The sequence below is a fragment of the Sabethes cyaneus genome, chromosome 2 (genome assembly GCF_943734655.1).
Source record: "Sabethes cyaneus chromosome 2, idSabCyanKW18_F2, whole genome shotgun sequence".
NCBI classification, from domain to species: domain Eukaryota; kingdom Metazoa; phylum Arthropoda; class Insecta; order Diptera; family Culicidae; genus Sabethes; species Sabethes cyaneus.
In genome coordinates, this window is record NC_071354.1 from 37,823,058 (window position 1) to 37,842,413 (window position 19,356).

The window sequence follows — 19,356 nt, forward strand, 5'->3', positions numbered from 1 at the left end:
ACCATATCCCAGCATCCCTAAAGGTTTTCAGTCCGTTTTATTTAAAAATATTGAAAATTGGCAGCGCTGATCGCAAAGGAAACAAACTTCTCTGTTGCTGTCATCGCCTTCTCACCGGTGAGACGAACGACGCAGTCGTTTCTCGTTCCGTTGGCTCTCCGTGGCGCTGTTTATCTGCATCTATCGCCTTCTCTTTCACTCATGTACTGAACAGCTTGCTGTGCCTCCTTGTTTTACGTACAGTGTAGATCGGACAGTCGGGACAGTCCGATGCCTTCACTGTACTCTCTCTCGTTTGTTGTTCTCTCAGGCAGAATTTAATCGCGTCAATTGCTCGCGGCACAAAAACGCGAGAGCAACGAGCTGGGTCTCAGTTTTCATTTTTCAATCGAGAAACGCGAACGATCAGAAAATGCAAATGGCGTACAGTAGGTGAACGTAGTGATTTTCTGTGCTGGTGAAGTTTTTGTCCCAAAATACGTTCTGCGCGATGTATTAGCGGGAAATTTTGTAGTAACTAGTTAGTTCAAGTGCTGCAGTTTTCAAAAATATTGGAGTACACTGGAAAAGTGAGTGATACATGGTGAAGAAGAATCGCTGAAAAATTGTCGCCTTTTGCAACAAACTGTTTTTCGCGTCAAGCAAGTGAAAAAATTTGAAACGCAGCAAAAACTTTACCCAGCCGATCAAATTGGTGTATGCTGTGCTTGTTTCGATGCTCTTGTATTACTGATTTGTAAACCGGGTTCGGAAAGTCACTGCAGAAGCCGTAAATACGGGATTTGTTGATCTGAAAAATTCGCGCTTGGTCACAGCGAAGAAGAAAATCGCGTCCGCTCTCCACAGTGTACTGTTGTCGAGTGAGTATCTTGTTTCCAAAGTGAAATAGTTTGATTCGAAAATTCCGACAAATTGAACAGCTAGATTTAAATTATAAATCTATCAGTCTGCAAAGCAAAATGCGTCTCTGACAAAACAAAACAAGTAATTTTAAAGATTGAGTAAAAATTTTTGGTTAAAAAAAGGAAAAAAATCAATTTTCAAACCTACGAATCCTTCCTCGGCAAGCAGCGTTAGAATTCCTTTCCGAATTCGCCACGTACAGGGCGTTCCGCACAGCGGTGCGTTCGAAGTGTTTCTGTTCACTTTCCATGTTGTAGCGATATCTTTATAATACAGAGATAATGGACACTCTTGCAGCGATCTTGAGTGTGTGTGTTAGCCGTTTCAGTGTTGCCAATTAGCATTTTTGCCATGTTACATTGGTTAATTGCGTTAATTTTTTCAATTGGTTTTTGGGGCGTTTTCATAGACCTTTCATAGGTTTGACTTCAGCCGTAATAAACCAGCAATTCGGAGTGTGTTAGAAAATCTTTATCTGCTTAGACGGCATGATTTATTGATTATGATTACTTTTAAAATTAGATCACAAAATACACTAGAATCTGTTTTTATGTCCATTCATTTTACTTCCAGTTTTTTACATCCGAAATTTGTATTATTCTTTCGTTTTGCGTCCAAAATTTGAATTAACGTCCTCTTTTTTACGACCGTTTTTTACGTTTCCTCATAGTTGTTAAAACAAGCCTAGAAAACTGCCAAATCATCACGGATGATGTTCAACATATTATATATTTGGCTCTTATGCGCTTTTTACGGCTACATAAGGGCATAGAAAAGAAAACTTTCAGAAAATTTAGCAAACTAGTGACCCGCAACCGCTTCATACAAAGCTGATGTGTTAAAATGCATTAGAGGAGACACGAAGAGGATCTCATTGTCACATAGGTCTATTTGAAAAATTACCCGAGAATTATATATATCAAGCAGTTTTTTAAAATAAAATTTTATTTTAAGTAACTATGTTAATTGAATTAATTCCAAAACTGAAGTTGATTCGATTCGATAACGCTGAAAATACGTGCTTTCTGAACCAATTTCAGGGCTTTTAATTGTATTTTAACAATTAAAAATCTTTATTAGCACCTAGCTATTTGCTATTTTATTAATATTAAACCTAATATGTAGATTATACAAGAATGTTCCGGCTGGCAGCACTTAGTTTTAATATAAAACTTGCAAACTACAGTTTCTACGAAATGATCCATTACTTCTGTCCCCGGCTTTTGTATGTGTTCTCATCGTGGTGTTCCACTCACCCTCCCGGCTAGTATAGTCTGCACCCCACCACCCTCTTTTATTTTGTTCGCCTGTCTTTTACATCGACTCGACTCGACTGTCTGGTCAAACCACCACCCGACAAATGAACCAACCAAAACAGAGAACCGCTTGAACTTCAAAATTCGTACCAACTCAAACAGTCGCTCGCGGACTGCCGAAGAGGATAAACCTAGTTGGAAAGGTGACTAGCGGATGTGCTTTCCGGAAGAGCCGGGACATGTGACCGGTCGGCTCTGGATCGGAGATTATGCTGGCAGAGCTGTTGCTTTTCGTTTCTTTCATTTAGAGCGGAAACAACACCGGCTGTTATAGTGCCGCTACCGTTGGGAGAGCGCCTCTAGTCGCGTGTGAATTGTTTTGAATGTAGCAAAGATTTAAATGAGTGCTTAGCTTTGCTGGCTCATTACTTACGATAGGTACCATCACGGTGCAGCACTACAGCTGACTAGCATCAGTTAGTTTTGGACAATGGATCAGTTCAGTTTGTTTTTCTTGATCTATGCGTAATGCTATGCATATTTGAAGATTTGCCACATGGCGTTCGCTGTTGTTACTAGAATGTTTGAACTTTTTTATGGCCTCATCACTTTTAAAATTTACTTTCGTTTCAAAAAATATTAATATATATGTATGACCGCATTTCAAGGTCAAGACTAAAAACTTGAGATTAATCTATTTCATAGGAACGGGGCCTTCCCTTGAAAACCCGCGCCGAGAAACGTGGCTAACACACGCTAACAGACGAATAACGTCACGGGCAGTACCTTGCAAGTCGTAAGGGCCGGCATAGTGTCGTCCTGCCAGTAAAAAACCAATTAGATTTAAACTTCTCGCTCGGTGGTAATCTGCAATTGATGTAGGAAGAGGCACAATATGTGTCGATAACCCAACCAAAACACGTCACTATCTTGATAAGGGGATTTTGCAGTCTCCTTTTGTCCAGCGCCTCTATGGTTCAAAGGTACAAGTACCAGCGAACCACATGCCCTGGTGGGTGTTGTGGGTTCGAACCCGATTATAATCTCAGATTATAGCATGGTTCGACTCATGCACCTTCCAGCATTGGACAAAAGGTAGGAGTCAAAATGACTACTTGTCAAGCGTAGCTACCGATATACCCCCCCCCCCCTTTTCATTTCTTTCCCCTACCGTCCCTTCATCAATTGTAGAACCATCGTTTCAAAAAATATTTGAAACTACTGTTGATTTGCACATCTTATAAAACAGAAATGGCCTGACAGAACTTTTTGAGCAAGACTGTGCTTCACAGGATAATTTCTGTAGGCTAGTTTTCACTAATTTTTTTTTCAAAGGAACATTTTGAGCTGGGTGGAGAGTAGCAAGTCCTTTTACCTTTGCACGGTTGTAATTTTGTTATATGTAATATCTGATCTTTGAACAAAAATGCGCTAAAGGCAAAAGGGGGAATGCCAATTCAATAGCAAATCATTCGCCCAATGACCGAACGTCCTTTTGTACAAGGAATCAGCGAATATATTTAGTTTTATTATTTCTACTAATTCTTTTGCCGTAGGACGTCTTACTGGAAGGTAGTAAAGGTAGGTCATTCCAAAAAATCAGAAATTACGAGCACATTGAAAAAATGTAGGTTTTGAGCGCTAATGACTAGATCATTTCTCAACCAATTCGATAGGTATTTGTATCCGTCGGTCAAGAGTCGTTCGTAGTAGTAGTGTTAAAAAAAATTTATCATTCTCATAATTCTCTGCATTATCATAATATTCTATTAGAGTGTAAGCAAAATTGATGTCTCGTGTGGAAACGTAGGTAACAGGACATTATTATTTCAAACGTTTCAATCACTTTGTCGCACGCCCAAGTTCGCGACATTTTCAACTTAAAACACTAGGTCTGCCATGGGTAATGTCTAACAATAATGATTTAGCAAACTCTCCGCTTCTGAATATTGAATATATTTTAGAAATGCGCAATGTGATGTTTACGGAAGGAGACAATAAAAATGCGATCTAAAAATTAAAATCATCGTGCCAGTTTGGACCAGATGACATTGAACTGATTATTTTTGAGAAATGTGATGCTCTTTTTGCACCTTTTACTGCTGTTTATAATCACTCCATATCAAAATTGACGTTCTCACATGCCTGGAAGGAGTCCGTCTTATTTCCGGTATGACGTGACCAACTACCGTGGTTACCTCTCTGAGTAGTGTGTGTGTAGCCACCATCACCTCAAGGGTTTCCCATTGTATGCAAGTAGAATTATTGCAGAATCAAATGCATCTACCCAGCAACTTTCATGTCACTGCTGGGCGTGAAGGACCAAAAGGGGTCGGGGGGATCTATAAGCAATTTCGCTTACATGATTCTACGGGAATATAAGACACTCCTACCAGCATAGACCTCCGGTTTCTAGGTACATAACTTCGCCATGCAAACTTTTCTTGCGTGATGATTTGTGTGCTAGAAGGGCGCGTCAAAATCCTCTCCGACCTAATATGACTTGGGCTGATTACCACATCCCTCATCCAGTCTTCGATTCATTCGATACCAGGCGTATGAAACTGAAGGGTAAAGAAGCGGCTAACATCTTTTTACGCTTCCTACACGTCCGACACAAAAAGAAAAAACGCAAAAAAGTAACTTTGTTCGAGCGCTTACCAATACACATTCATCCGAGGCTGAAGTTAGAGCGGGCTACTCGCAAATACATTTGGTCCGAGGCAAAGTTTGTTATGGGCTAGATGAGATTTTGGCTACACGAAAAATGTATGGGAATGACATTTGTGACAGTGGGGTGTTCGATACCCTGATGCTCCCTCCCCTTTACTATAATGATGGTGTATGGCACTACATATAATAAAATATGTGTTATATGAATATACAATATATGACGATATATGGGCAAAAATAGAACAAACTCACCAGCAGTCCTTCGAATGGAGTAGAGTTGCATCGTTTGAGTTTCCATAAGTGCTTTCATAACTAATTTGTTTTTCTTCTGGTATCCATGAGCATTATTTAAACTTTGTGACTCAGCCGTCACCCAAACTCGCAGTTTCGAGATCAGACAGCCGGGAACCACACAGCATGGCACCTCCTAGCTTGGTTACTCAATAGAGCATTACCGGGTAAGGTCACGTGGAGGCGCTAGGTAGGGGCTTGGGATGGCTGGAGCTATGTTGGATGCTTCCTCATTTGCCTTCCCCATTTCAAACCCTGGAATTACCTCTCTGGGTAGTGACTCTAAACTGCTTGAAAGTCTTATAAGCAAACAGCTGATGTACGTAGCAAAACAACACATCTCTTGTGATGAGCAGGAATTCTACCCTGGATCCACACTAATCTCCCGGAATTTGTCATCGACGTATGTATTTTACTTCCAGGTTGTAGACTGCTCTACGCTAATGACGTAAAAATTTACGCACTGGTCAAGTCGTTTGAAGATTGCCACAAATTGCAAAAGCTCATCAGTATCGGTGCTCGGTTATTTTCTTTAGCCGTAAGGTAAAACTCCTTACTTGGACTTATCACATAGGCAGTGAGCGCTTGAAAAGGGTACATGTTGTCAAAGATCTAGCATGCTATTCGACTCGAACCTCAACTTTCTGGGGCAATACTCCTATATTGTATCCAAAGTCAATCAGAATTTAGGCTTTAAATTTCGTGTGTCCAAAGCGTTCAAAGATCCGTACCGTTTACGCACTTTGTATTGTTCTATCGTACGCTCTATCTTAGAATACGCTGCCATAGTTTAGAGCCCTTATCACATGAATTTGGTCTTCCACACTAAAAGCAGTTCAAAGGAAATTTTTACGGTACGTATTGAGATTTCTTTCCTGGCAAAACCCTTTAGTGCTCCCGCCGTATCAAGACCCCTATAAACTATTCGATATGGAAACTCGCCAAAAGAAAGAATATTGATAGCATACTCTGCATCAGGAAAGTTTGACTGAATGAATAGGACTCTCTAAATATCCTCGCTCAAATCAACATAAACGCTGCTCCACGTGCCCTTTGCAGCATTTGCATAATTTCTTCGGACGGATTTCAGAAGAATCGATCACGAACAAAATGAGTCAATTTTCAATTTAGTGAATTATTTGATTTATAGCCGAAAAAAAGTTTGACATTCCAATCTATGAAAGTAGATCTGGCGCATCAATTTGGGCATTTTTTTTACGAATAGGGAAAGTATCCCGACCCCCCTAATGGGGCGTGATGATCCAGACCCACTAAAACCCTACTCCAGTCTCCACCTTATCGGTATTACTTCAGGGAGGGACTATTATGCTTAACGCACCCTCTTAGATAACTACTGGACTGTGGTAGTTAGGCTATTTATTCGCCGTTGATCGGCTCTCCAGCGGTTTTGTAGCTCAAGTACAGCCGCATTGACCGCTCCCCAGACGTCCGAGACTTGGGCATTTACCAGCTTACAAACAAAAATTGCTTGTGACATATGTCTCCTTTTGGCCAATGTTTCAATTCTAAGCAATTTACAACTATCGTCATATGGGGGTAAGTTCTGTGGTAGTTGACGCAGAGCATACCGAGCAAATTGCGTTGTACGCTCTCTAGACGGATAATCCAGAGGGTTTTTTGAAGGCACCTTACAATACTGGTGAATTCTAGTGTAGACCGAACGAGGGACCAGTAGAGGGTTTTAAAGCAGAGTGGATCATTAAATTCTCTAGCATTTTTGAACATTAAGCCAGGGTAACAGTTTGATTTCTCGATGATTGCAGATATATAGGGCTTTAGAGTCAGCTTTTCATCAAGAACGATTCCAAGCTCTTTCACTTATTCAGCTCTACTAAGTAAAAAGGCCGGTTTTCCGATATGTGAAGCCGGAATTGTACTTTTTTTCCTGATTTGTTAAATTTTCGGATAAATTTATTAGCAATTCTGAGCAGTGGATCATTGAAGATAGCCAATTTTGCAGTGACAATACCTTGTTTCTGGTTGTAATATACATTGAATTGTCCACTAGCGCCAGAAGCAAGTAGTTGTCACTCTAAAATTAGGTATCTTCAATAATCCATTCATTGTTCGTTGTTGCGACTGTGATGTCCTGCCGTTCGCTACCTCCACAACTGACTGCTCATCCCATTTACAACTGTCAATCGACCTTCCACTTTCTCTCTGTGCTGGTTACTCCAGGCAAATCCTCTAATATGCTGCTATAACTCCCCCCCCCTCTCCCCGGAATTTTTAAAGGCAGGACCGAACGGCTAGTTTTTGTAATTTTCAGACTTGGCAACCCTACCTCGTAGTCAAACATTATCGCATTTCTAGTACGACGATAACAGATGGAAAAACATTTGTCGACATTCAACGTCAACAGATTTCTTGCACGGCAGTGACTGAAAATATCTAAATGATTCTGAAGGTCTCTGCAATTCTCAGCGCATCAGATTGCGCATCGTTTATATATAAAGAGATGAGTAGTGGCCTCAAATTGCTACCTTGTGGGACGCCTGACGTGTTTGTAAAACCAATGGTTTGATTATTACTAATTTGCACATATAGCTGCCTTTGTGCGAGATGGGATCTACCATTTGCAGAATCTTGCCGAGCAGCCGAGTTTGTTCAGTTTGCTTTGATTATAGTCACTTTAACAGCTTGGGTCATTTGTGACTTTCTGTGGGGCTGGGATTTGAACCTGGGTCCTCGGTGTGAGAGACGGAAATGCTAACCACTACACCGGGATTGACCCCTTCCGGCTGGTTAAAATCGCCAAGTAACAGTAGTACATCATGCAGGTTCATCGTATTGATGATTGATTTCAAAACACCCAATTCTTGCATAATGCTAGAGTCACAACGTTTCTCAGGGGGAATGTACACGGCGCCAGTGCGTATACTATTTATTATAGTGGATATGTTGACAACTTGAATCCCGACCCTCGGAGTTGCCACCTGGTGGAAGCGTCGAAGAGCAATGGACTGGCATCAAGAACGCCCTCATCACGGCCAGTGATGAAACCCTCGGCAAAGCGCGCAGCGAGCTGAGGGAGTGGATATCGGATGAAACTTGGAGGAAGATCGACGAGCGGAGAGAGGCGAAAGCCGGCATTGAGCGAGCGCGGACCAGATCGGCTAAGACAGCTGCCCGTCAACGATACGCCGAACTGGAGCGGGCTGTTAAACGTGCTTGTAGGCGGGACAAGCGAGCCTGGACTAACTCCCTAGCCGAACAAAGGGAAACCACCGCCGCCGTTGGTGATAACCGTTTGTTGTACGAGATTTCTCGCCGCCTTAGTGCTGCCAGGAAGAATACAAAGATGCCGCTGAAGGACAGAGCTGGTCAGCTACTGACTGACCGTACAGAACAGTTTAAGCGATCTGAACATTTTGAACAACTCTTCCGAGTTTCAAATATCAGAGACCAACAAAACCAGCAGTGTATGACGCCTACAGTTCGTTGAAATAATTAAGGGATAGACTGGAGCAGATCAACGAATTTCAGGACTCTCTTTTGCTGATGTTCGTTGACTTCGAAAAGGCGTTCGACCGACTCAACCACGAAAGCGTCTGGGCGCACTTAGGCGTAGAGGAGGCTCAGTACGAGGCGTTCTCGTGCAAGGTTTTGCACGACGGCATCTTGTCCGACCCCATAAGGGATACTGCTGGCGTAAGACAGGGCTACATTTTATCACCGCTTCTGTTTCTCAACGGTATGGATGAGATATTAGTTGGAGCGATTGACAGTAGACCAAATCGAGAATCGCCTTGGAACCCTCTGACGATGAAGCAGCTAAATGACCTCGACCTAGCCGTCGACATTCACCCTTATTCTGTATTTCGAACGGGTCTTTATTTCGTTCGACATGTTTTGAACGAGTTATTTTGCCCATTAGATTTTGCTGGTGGATTGAAGAATACCATTCAGTATCGTTCGAATAACCCATTCGTTCGAAATATAGAATAGCGGTACTTGTCTTGTTCGCACAATGCCGATATTGAGCAAGTTAGATGACCTCTCCGAGAGCTCCCAGGAAGCAGGTCTAACAGTCAATGTAGCAAAAACTAAGTCTATGGTAGTGAACACTGACAATTCCACCAACTTCACAGTAGCGGGATAACAAGTTGAGCAGGTAGACGCCTTTCAATATCTTGGTAGCCAGACAACGCCAGATCTGCGAAACATTTGGTGCTCAAACCAGATCCCTCTACGTACAAAAATCCGAATCTTTAATTCAAACGTTAAATCCGTACTACTGTATGCCTGCGAAATGTGGTGCGTCTCAGCGGAGACAACGCAAAAATTGCAGGTATTCATTAACCAGTACCTGCGATATATCATTCGTGCCTGGTAGCCTGACAACTGGATATCCAATGAGGAACTCCATCGTCGGTGTCATCAACAGCCGATAAGCACAGACATTCGTGAACGTAGATGGAAGTAGATCGGACACACCTTGAGAAAAGGTGCGAACAACGTCTGCAGAGAAGCACTAGACTTGAATTCACAAGGACAGCGTAGAAGTGGCAGACCCAGAGGCCCATGGCAACGCAGCTTATCCAACGACATCCGGGCTGAAGACGAGAACCTGTCCTGGTGAGAGATAAAAACTATGGCGGGTAACCGTTATCAGCGGAGATATCTGATTTCATCCCTTTGTTCTGCCGGACCAGCGGACATGGACACATAAGTAAGTAAAAAATGGGGGGCTCTGTAGCCGCAAGGTTACCGAGTCTGCTTTGACAAGCGAATGGTAGAGTAGAATCAGGCCATTCGATGTCAAAGTGACTTTAGCATGGGTTTATTCTCTGGCCCCTTCCTTCATGCTGAGTTCTACATTATCCCGAAGACGCTTCTTATGGTTAGTACAGTGGACCCCCGTTCGTTTGAACGATTACTCATGCAAACTAACGGGGTTAATTTTTAATTTGAACAACTGGTAACCCGAAATATGCAGAAACTTGTGTGAACTGGTCGCCCTGCTCTTTGTTATTGTTTTGGTGGTTTGATTAGTTTGCAGTTGCTAGCAGCGAATATTTCATTCTACGATCGGATTTCTATCATAATCGTTGGAAAAACGCAACGTGAAACAGAGTAAACACGCTAGATCAGTACAAACAAATCGTGTTTATGTGCATTGTCTGCATAAGCAAATGATGCCATATTGAGAATGACATTTGAACCATTTTTAATTTGCACGTCGTGCAAACCAACGGGGTTCAAATTAAAAAGTGTTCAGATTAAAAACGGTCAAACGAACGGGGGTCTACGGTATACTGGTATGAGGACCTAATGAGGTAATGGTCTTGAACCTCAGGAAGACTCACCAGTGCTAACTATAACGAGGCGAAACAGGTTTGGTATAGTACGACATGCATCGAAGCATGGGTAAAACCCTCAACACATAAGCACGCATAAAAAAAATATAAGCTTATCGTTTACTCAATAATGATAAAGCACAGAAATGCAGTGCAGAATACAGCATACACCCGGGCAACCTTACAATAGATCAATAATGTTGTGGTCAAAGTGATAAGCCCACACAAAAAAACATATTTTGACCTACACAGGTTCAAGACAGTCAGGAACATTCTCGGTGATTCGACGAGTATCATATGAGTTTGATATCGCGATTAACGCTCCACCTCTTCGTTTATGCACGCTATCCAGCGAAGTTTTCGTGAGAACGTAAACATCATAATCGTTTTTTATTACCGCCAAGTAGACACCGTCGACTTTCGTGCGTAGCCCCTCACGTTTTGATAGAAGATTCGTAGTGAGCCGCGATCACCGTAAGCGGGAACCGGAGTTTTACGCGACTGAAAATGTACGGAAGCAGAATCGGACGAAACTGGAATAGAAGCATTGTACTCGCCTGTACTCTTTCCTCAAAAATTTCATCGTCATCTTTACTGGGATCCAAATGAGATTTCGGTTGCCTATAAAAATCGCGCATTCTCTGAGTTTTTTGCAAGCTATTCAAATTCATATATCTAACTGGAAGGGGGGCCCGGTGGCATACACTTTGACCTAATAATCTTCAAATTTGATATCTTTAAACGAAATCTATAGAAAGGTCTCTAATATCAATACTAAAAGGAGAGACTATACCTGTAAGTGTATACCTTCGTAGTCATACGCCAAGCCTACGTTTGTTTACTGCGACCAAGTTGAAGGGTACAACTTCTTATACCAAATTTATTTACAGAATTAATTTTATAAATGAATGAACAATTTGTCTATGTGTCACAACTCGCAAGTACAAACGTACAGAATAGAAATAGGTATAATTATAATTCCCGCGAAACCTGCGGAAAAACACATATGATGACTTAATCTTACTCGAGATTGTCAACAAAATGGTCTAATAACAAAATGTTTACTTATACTTTTTTACAGGTTTCAAAAATCTATGAAAAATGAACGATATTAGCACAAATAATAAGGAAACAGTCCTGTCCGGTCCATCCGCCTGGGAACAGTTGACCAACCCAGCACTGACCGAGCAGCATCAGCAGCAGCAGCAACAACAGCAGCAGCAGCAGCATCAACAGCAACAGCAGCAGCAACAACAGCAACTTCAAATCCCGCATCAGTCTATCCCCCAATCACACCACCAACCAGTGCCGCAGCAGCATCATGTAACCCCACAACACCATCAAATGCACCTCCCACAGTCGCAGCAGGGGCTAGTTCCCTTGCAGCATCCCATGGTTCAGCAGTCTCATCCACACCCGAATCAAACACCGCTACATCAGGCGACAAGCCCAACGTCATCGGGTCCACCAATGACCCCAACAAAAACCACTCCTCCGGATATGTCCCACACTCCGCAAACGGCCCCTGGTCCCAATCAAACTCCCGGGCCCAGTTACTCCGAAGAACTGCACCCGGAGCTGATCAATCAGGGCTGGCGAAAGTTCTGGTCCAAACGGGAGGGTCGACCTTACTTTTGGAACAAACTAACCGGGGAATCTCTTTGGGAGCCACCGATGCTTAACAGGGGAACGCAGCAGTTTGATCCACTGACAGACCCCCTTGGAATATGCCATTCTGGCCAAAATGGACCAGCTCCACATCAAAACAATAACGCACTGAAACGGAGAGCCTCCGAAGACACCCAGAACCATCATCAGCAGCAACACCAAGGGTCGGGTGGTCCTCCTCCGCTGAAAAAGTACGTTTTGCCAGGTCCTTGGGATCTGGAGATTCCCACCAATGTTGTAATGTACGACCGCATTCCAACGATGTATCCGCATCCATACCCGGAAGTGGAAGCCATGCGTGGTGTTCTCACCGTGCGGTTGTACAAAACCTACGAAGATCTCTGCACTAAACGTGAATCTATCAATCCTCCGGCAGGATCATTTAACCGTTGGTTAATGGAGCGTAAGATTATCGACCAAGGGTGCGATCCGATGCTTCCGAGTGTATGCCAACCGGAGATATCCCAGCAGATGTATAGAGAAATAATTCGGGACATTCCGATCAAAATTGTAAAGCCAAAGTACACCGGTGATGCCCGAAAGCAATTGTCACGGTACTGTGATGCTGCGAAAAAAATCGTCGAGCGCCGGTCCGCTTCCGTCGAGAGCAAGAAGGTAGTCAAGTGGAATGCCGAGGAAACATATGAATGGTTACGGAAAACGGTGGGGGCTAGCTATGAAGACTTCCAGGATCGGCTGACCCACTTGAGGCGACAGTGTGAACCGCACATCATCAATACCGTGCAGAACAGTGTCGAACAGCTGTGTACGAAGATTTTCCACTTGTCGGCACAGCACTGCAAAGCGATCCGCGATCGACACAGTCAGATTCTGAAAGAGAGCGGCATCCAGGAATTGACCCAACCCCTGCAACCTCCTCTGATGCGGAAAGTATGGTGTTACCCGGTGCAGTTTGCCATTCCGACACCACGCATGCCGCAGATTGAGTACAACACGGACCGGGATCATATGACTATTAAATATACGCATACTTCGCTTTCCGGAGCGGACACGCATACCATCAACAGTTCTCATTTGCAGAAGCTGGTAAGCTCAATGTTGCTTCATGGAGACCTTGGGGGGTTCACATCTTTTCTGTTGGTTTCGTTTTACAGGAGCAACTTTATCGTTACAACTGCTTCGATGACAAAAAGTTCGATTTTTTCATCGGCCGGGCGTACTGCATGCTGAAGCGCTACTCAACCTTCCTGTGCAACATCAGCCCGAACCAGCAGGAACCCGAGTTGACGCAAGCCGCCCTGCCGGCGGTAGTTTTCGAGTGTCTCCATCAGCATTTCGGTGTAACGTTCGAATGTTTCGCCAGCCCGCTTAACTGCTACTTCCGGCAGTACTGCTCCGCCTTTGGCGATACGGATTCCTACTTTGGATCGCGGGGATCGTTCCTGGAGTTCAAACCGGTATCCGGTTCGTTCCAGGTGAACCCGCCCTACTGTGAAGAGCTGATCGATGCAACGCTGCAGCACATTGATCGGTTGCTTACCGATTCGCCGGATCCGTTGAGGTGTGATGCAACAATGGTCAATAGAAAGTGTGATCAATGTGTAAACATATATATTTTTTAAATTTCAGTTTCATAGTTTTTCTGCAGGAGTGGAAAGAACCTGCTTTACAATGCCTGTCGAAGATTGAGGATAGTCACTTCAAACGCAAGCAGGTCGTCGTAACGGGAATGGAGCATGAGTATCGCCATGGGCTGCAGCACTGTATACCAAAGTGAGTAACCTTATTATGTGAGTGTGAAGTGAGTTATTTCTTCAAACAAACAATTACCTTTCGTCAGGTCGGAAGTAAATTTCAAGAGCATTCACGGTACCATGGTGGTATGGTTGCAGAACAATGCTGGATTTCAGCGATGGGGTCCGACCGAGGCCCGCGTTGATGCTTTGCTGGAAGCGTTCCGCCCGGGACGGGAACGGGAACGTGACAAAGTTGTACCTGCAAGCAGCGGAACGACTCCGGTTGCTGCCGCCAGTAGTCCGCCGGAAACGCCCAGTGGAAATGCTCACAGTGAGCCGGGCTCAACCACACCCAAAACACCACAAACACCAACCGTTTAAGGCGTGCGTGCACGCGCCGCTGATCTGCTTTTTGTGCGATACAACGTAATTTCATTTGTTACAACCAGCCAGCTTAGCAATAGACACTACACAGCAGAAGATAATTATTACACAACAAGTCAGTTTCATCAAGTTTTGTCTATCACTACACACATACATTCAGATGATTCAAGCAGGTTAAAAGCAGTAGGTAAATAGTAGCTTTCTAGCAAATAACAGACAGACAGACAATTTATGATCCGCAGCAGGCAAATTTTGGTTCGTGACATGCTTCTTAGGGAGGCCGGAAATATTTTAATCACAAACAAACCAAGTCAGTCAGCTATTGAACATATACATATTTTAATCCTCTATTGTATAGCAAAATTAAAAGTGAACAACTTTTGCCTAGGATAGTGAAAAATGGGCAAACTAAAACTTAGTTGTACTATTTGTTGTTGATTCTTTTTAATCGAGCTCTCCGCGTAAGCCTCGGTTTGTCTTAAGCCGAGAGCCGCCGAACTGTTGGAGAATTCTAACGGTGGCACTAATGTAATGCTATATTATTAAGTTAGACGTAACGCTATTACCTAGGGAAATTAGGCGCAACTGCGGTGCAAGTTAGATGAGTAAAATCAAATTCGTAGTAAGCAGACGATAAACTTCGGTTGAAGGTATTTTTTTCAGCCGGCGAAGGAAAAAACAAGTCCTAAATGTGGCAATTTGTTATTTGTTTTCAAAACATTTGTGGAGATTTTTTATATTATTTTAAATTTATTTTATATTAAAATGCAAATAGACGCGCATATTTTTACTATATAGTAATGCCGAGCACAGATATTTATGTGTACCAGTCCCGTAAAGATCAATCTAACAAAACAAGAAACACAAAACGCGACCAAGTGAATCTTATATTCTTCTTCTAGCTCTGAAGATAATTGATAGGAAAAAAATGAATAGATGTTCTGAATAGTTTCTAGTTTCCTTCGACTTCAGGAATTTTTTTCTAATGGTTTTTCGATGTAGTAATCTCGTTGAAAAATTATTTGATGTACAAATCTAATCCATGATAGTGTGGACATATACGAATGTTACGAAAATATATGCGGAAAACCTGAAACTTTTCTTGTGTGAATTATGTTAGAAACTCACTGTTGCTGAAGCTGAACCTACAAAGAGTGAATAGAGCCCAGAGGCACATCCAGCCCTGATGAAGTGAGAGAAACAAGGGTTAGAACAAGGGTTAGTAACCTTACTGCAACCTAGTGCTATGTGCTCCGCCAATGGTGATATCAGTTTGTTGTATCCCCCTCCACCTTAGTGTACCAGTACCATAATATGCTCCTCTTAACTTGACCACATCCTAATGACGGAAATAAAATTTATGAAAATTCCCACGGTCAGAGCTTACTTCGATTCGCATCTGCGAAGCGACCACAACATCGTCCTGTGTGTGCTTAAGCAAAAGCAGGCAACCCAAAAAGGAAATTACAGAAGACAAACTGGGTAAAAGGGTGGACGGAAGCGCTACGGCTGGACGAGGAAAAAAGAAATCTTCTGGTCCTGATCCTGAGAAAGCCTCTGATCAGATCTTTGTTTTAAGGCGCGTAATCGACGAAATGTGGAGAAAGGGGAAAAGAGCGATTCTACTGTGTTACCTGACTCATAACGTGCCCCTATTTCCGAAATTCTAAAATCTCATGCTTTTATTTTTGGAGTAAACATGCAATTTCTTATTTTATATAGTTGATATTTGTGTGCTCTATCCAAATTTATGAGCAATTCAACGAAAAATTACAAAGTTGGTTATGAAATGGGGAAGGCAAACGATCAAGCGACCAATATAGCTTTTGCCAGTCCAAGCTCCTACGTAGCGCCGCCACGTGGCTATACCCGGTAATACTCTATTGAGTAGCTAAGCTAGAGGGTGCGATGCTGCGTGGTTCCCAGATGCCAGACCTCAAAACTAAGATTTTGCGCAGACGGCTGAGCCACCCGGCCTTGGTAGCAGGTAAGTCTAATAAGTTATTTTAATTATTTGTTTCGCTTTAGCCTGTCAAGCACCTCCTACTGTACGATTAAAACTGGCCGTAACAAGTTTAAATATTACACATGGATATCATGGATATGGAAAAAATTAAATTATTTATTGGATATTAGATGCACTGATGGAAGTTCAAATGACGCAATTGTATTTCACGCGACGGATTGCTGGTGAGATTGTTCTATTTTTGCATATATTTGTTTTTTTATTCATTTAAACTTTTAATACATGTAGATTAAGGACTACTCCTTTTCAAACTCTACAATTAGTTTTACCAAAAGTAATTAACTTTACTTAAACTACTAAGTTCATTTCAAAACAACGGTGTAATGCTATTTTTTAAATCATTTAGATCAAATTCCTTCCAATCAGCCAGCCAAGACACTCATGATGGAACCTTTTTCGAGATCGAATTTCTTTTATAACAACTGGTAATTGGTTCCACAAAATCGTTGCCTGTACAATGAAAGCATTACGGTAATGCGATGTATTGAATTGGGGAAGTATAAAATTTCTTGTTGTGGTATTTCTAAATGGTTCGAACTTGTTTGACAGATACTGAGGCCCTCGATGGATGATTTTGAATATTGTCAAGTAATAACGTAAATTCAGGAAATCATAGAACGAACAGCCGAAAAGTTTCTTCTGGTAAGGTACAATTCTTGAAAATCCTGAGAGGTTGAAGACTCATCTAATACAACAATTAACAGCAATTCGTAGTCTATCCGTAGATGCCATAGATGCATTGGTGGTCAACTCCATGCAGTAAGTTATGTGAGGGAGTATTAAAGATTTAAAAAGCCTAATTTTAACGGGAATTGTCAGCATTCCTGCAGTCAATCTTAGGTTACGCAAACTAGCATACAGTTTTGAACACTGATAATTTATTTGATGGTCCCATTCTAGATTATTTTAAAAAACTATTCCGAGATTAGTTACTTTATCAACATATTCCAAAGTATCAGAACCCAAGACAATATTCGGCAAAGATGATAGCCTCTGTTGTCTTGTTATGTACATTACTTTGGTTTTAGACGAGTTGATGGACAGGAGATTACGTTTAGACCAAAGAAAAATTTGTTCTAGGCCTGCATTAATAAGTCATATCCAACACAGACATATTAAGAGAACAAAGGTATAACTGTACGTCGTCCGCAAACATATGAACCATACATACTTTAAGTACAGCTGGCAAATCATTAATGAATAGAGAAAATAGTAATGGCCCAAGAACCGATCCCTGGGGTACACCTGACAAGATGTTAATTTGGTCTAAGAGTCTACCTTCAGTTTCAAAAGCTTGAGTGCGCAGGGAAAGATAGGACTGAATTAGACCATCCGACTCGCGAGAAAAGCTGAATTGGCCAGCCAACTTTTTCAATAGCTGGACATGCGAGACCTTATCAAAAGCTTTAGAAAAATCAATTAAGAGAAGAAATGCTGCACCTTTCTTATCTAAGATCTGGTGGATATCATCATTAACCTTTAAAAGGGCTGTAGTTGTGCTATGATTAGGACGAAAACCTGATTGATGCGGATTTATTAAGCCAAACTATTGAAAAACATTTGCATCTGATTTTTGAGAATTTTTTCGAAATATAAGAAATATTAACTGAGGAGAAGATTATCACCCTTATTCTGCGAGGCGAGTGACGTGACTATTTGGAGTCGCCGCGAATCAGGTGACAATTGTCACCTAGGTGACTCGCTTTGTCACCTAGGTGACACGGTTTGTCACTTAGGTGACAGGGGTTTGTTACTTAGGTGACTCGGTTATCACCTAGGTGATTCGACTCACGGCGAGTAACAATTGTCGTATTGAGTCACGTGACTCGCAGAATAAGGGTGTATGTCATGTTTCGAAAATCCAGGAGCACTATATACAGTTTATTATTGAATAAATCTTAGTAGAGTAGTAGATGCTACAATCATTCCTACCCACTTCCCCTACGGTTGTTCGGACGTAGCCAGGTATATAATGCGATTATATAGCCACCTACGATGTGTGCAGCCAAATATGCTAATGCTAATTAAACGAAAAATCACAAAGTTTGTGAGTTACGAGACTTTCCCCCGTATATAACGTATATTCGTTACGAGTCAGGTAACACAGTAGTGTCGCTTGATGTTAAACAGGCGTTTGACAGAGTCGACACGACAAAGGCGGGCTCAATACTTGCTGATCTAGGAGTATCTCAAGCTTTGATCGACCGAATTATCGCGGGATGCAATTCAGTGGTTTGGCCAACGAACGAGCTCAGTGAAAAATAGAGGGTGTTTAAACAAGGATGCCCACTAAGTCCCCAGTGGTTTATTCTTATGCTCCACTACGTTTTATTGACCTTGCGGCAATTCCTTCCAGAGCTAAACCTTGATATTGTAGACTCCATTCGGCTCCCGTGTATTCTCGGGTACGCAAATGACATTCTATTTATAAGCGAACAGGAAGACGACATAGAAAGGCTGCTGGATGTTTTGGAACCGTTGCTCCAATCCATCGGTTTAAAGATTAACACGAAAAAAACAAGAGTGGTCGTACGCGATCCTTATTATATAAATAACACGAGTCCAGATACAGTTGTTCATTTCGGGAAGCACGAACTCACAGTAGTCACGAACCTGCGATACCTTGGAGCTTACTTAAAGAGCAGCTTGACACGGAGTGCCACAACAGCGGAACGTATTAACCCATTATGACCCGGGTATACCTAAATTTGGACCAAATGAAGTGAAACTCTGTAATCTATTATATTATGGCTCGAATGTGTCGGGAAACGCAAAATCGTCATTTGGAATGCTTTCAAGGCCAAAATATCGCAGGTTAAATATTTTATAGGCTTAGTTTCAAACAAACAAATTACAAAGTTTTTTACAGATTTCTTATCAAATTTTGTGATAGACTTTACATATAAATACTAATTTACATGTCAGGTAATGTTTCGTCACTAAATGTAGTCTTTTTCATGCGTTTTGGAAACAAAAATTTTTTCGCCATTTTTTCAACTTTTTTTCCGCCATTTGTCACAACTTTGCATTGTTGAAAATACAGATGAAATGACAAAAACTGACAAATTATATCACACACACATCAGAATGATGTCTTATCTCTCTTGTAGTGATATATTAACAATGCTAACTATTGA

At 42.0% G+C, this 19,356-nt stretch overlaps 1 protein-coding gene and 1 non-coding gene across 2 annotated transcripts; both read left to right on the forward strand.

The window, feature by feature from the left end:
- The first annotated feature begins 440 nt into the window (after positions 1–440).
- Positions 441–15,253, forward strand: LOC128734384 (mRNA (2'-O-methyladenosine-N(6)-)-methyltransferase). The gene is made up of 5 exons (XM_053828555.1): positions 441–860; positions 11,526–13,159; positions 13,228–13,634; positions 13,703–13,846; positions 13,914–15,253. Exons 2-5 carry the CDS (start codon positions 11,546–11,548, stop codon positions 14,188–14,190), a joined length of 2,442 nt encoding a protein of 813 aa, XP_053684530.1. The 5' UTR covers positions 441–860; positions 11,526–11,545; the 3' UTR covers positions 14,191–15,253.
- Positions 3,435–3,522, forward strand: LOC128739006 (small nucleolar RNA U3). Its single transcript, XR_008412151.1, has one exon. It is a non-coding gene; the product is annotated as a small nucleolar RNA U3 (small nucleolar RNA).
- Positions 15,254–19,356: the final 4,103 nt, after the last annotated feature.

What these genes read in the sequence shown, in the direction of transcription:
- LOC128734384 (XM_053828555.1), top strand. Translation starts at nt 11,546, where the DNA reads ATGAACGATATTAGCACAAATAATAAGGAAACAGTCCTGTCCGGTCCA. An exon ending in GTTCTCATTTGCAGAAGCTG is followed by an intron (nt 13,160 to 13,227) that starts GTAAGCTCAATG and finishes TTCGTTTTACAG; the next exon opens with GAGCAACTTTATCGTTACAA. An exon ending in CTGCAGCACTGTATACCAAA is followed by an intron (nt 13,847 to 13,913) that starts GTGAGTAACCTT and finishes ACCTTTCGTCAG; the next exon opens with GTCGGAAGTAAATTTCAAGA.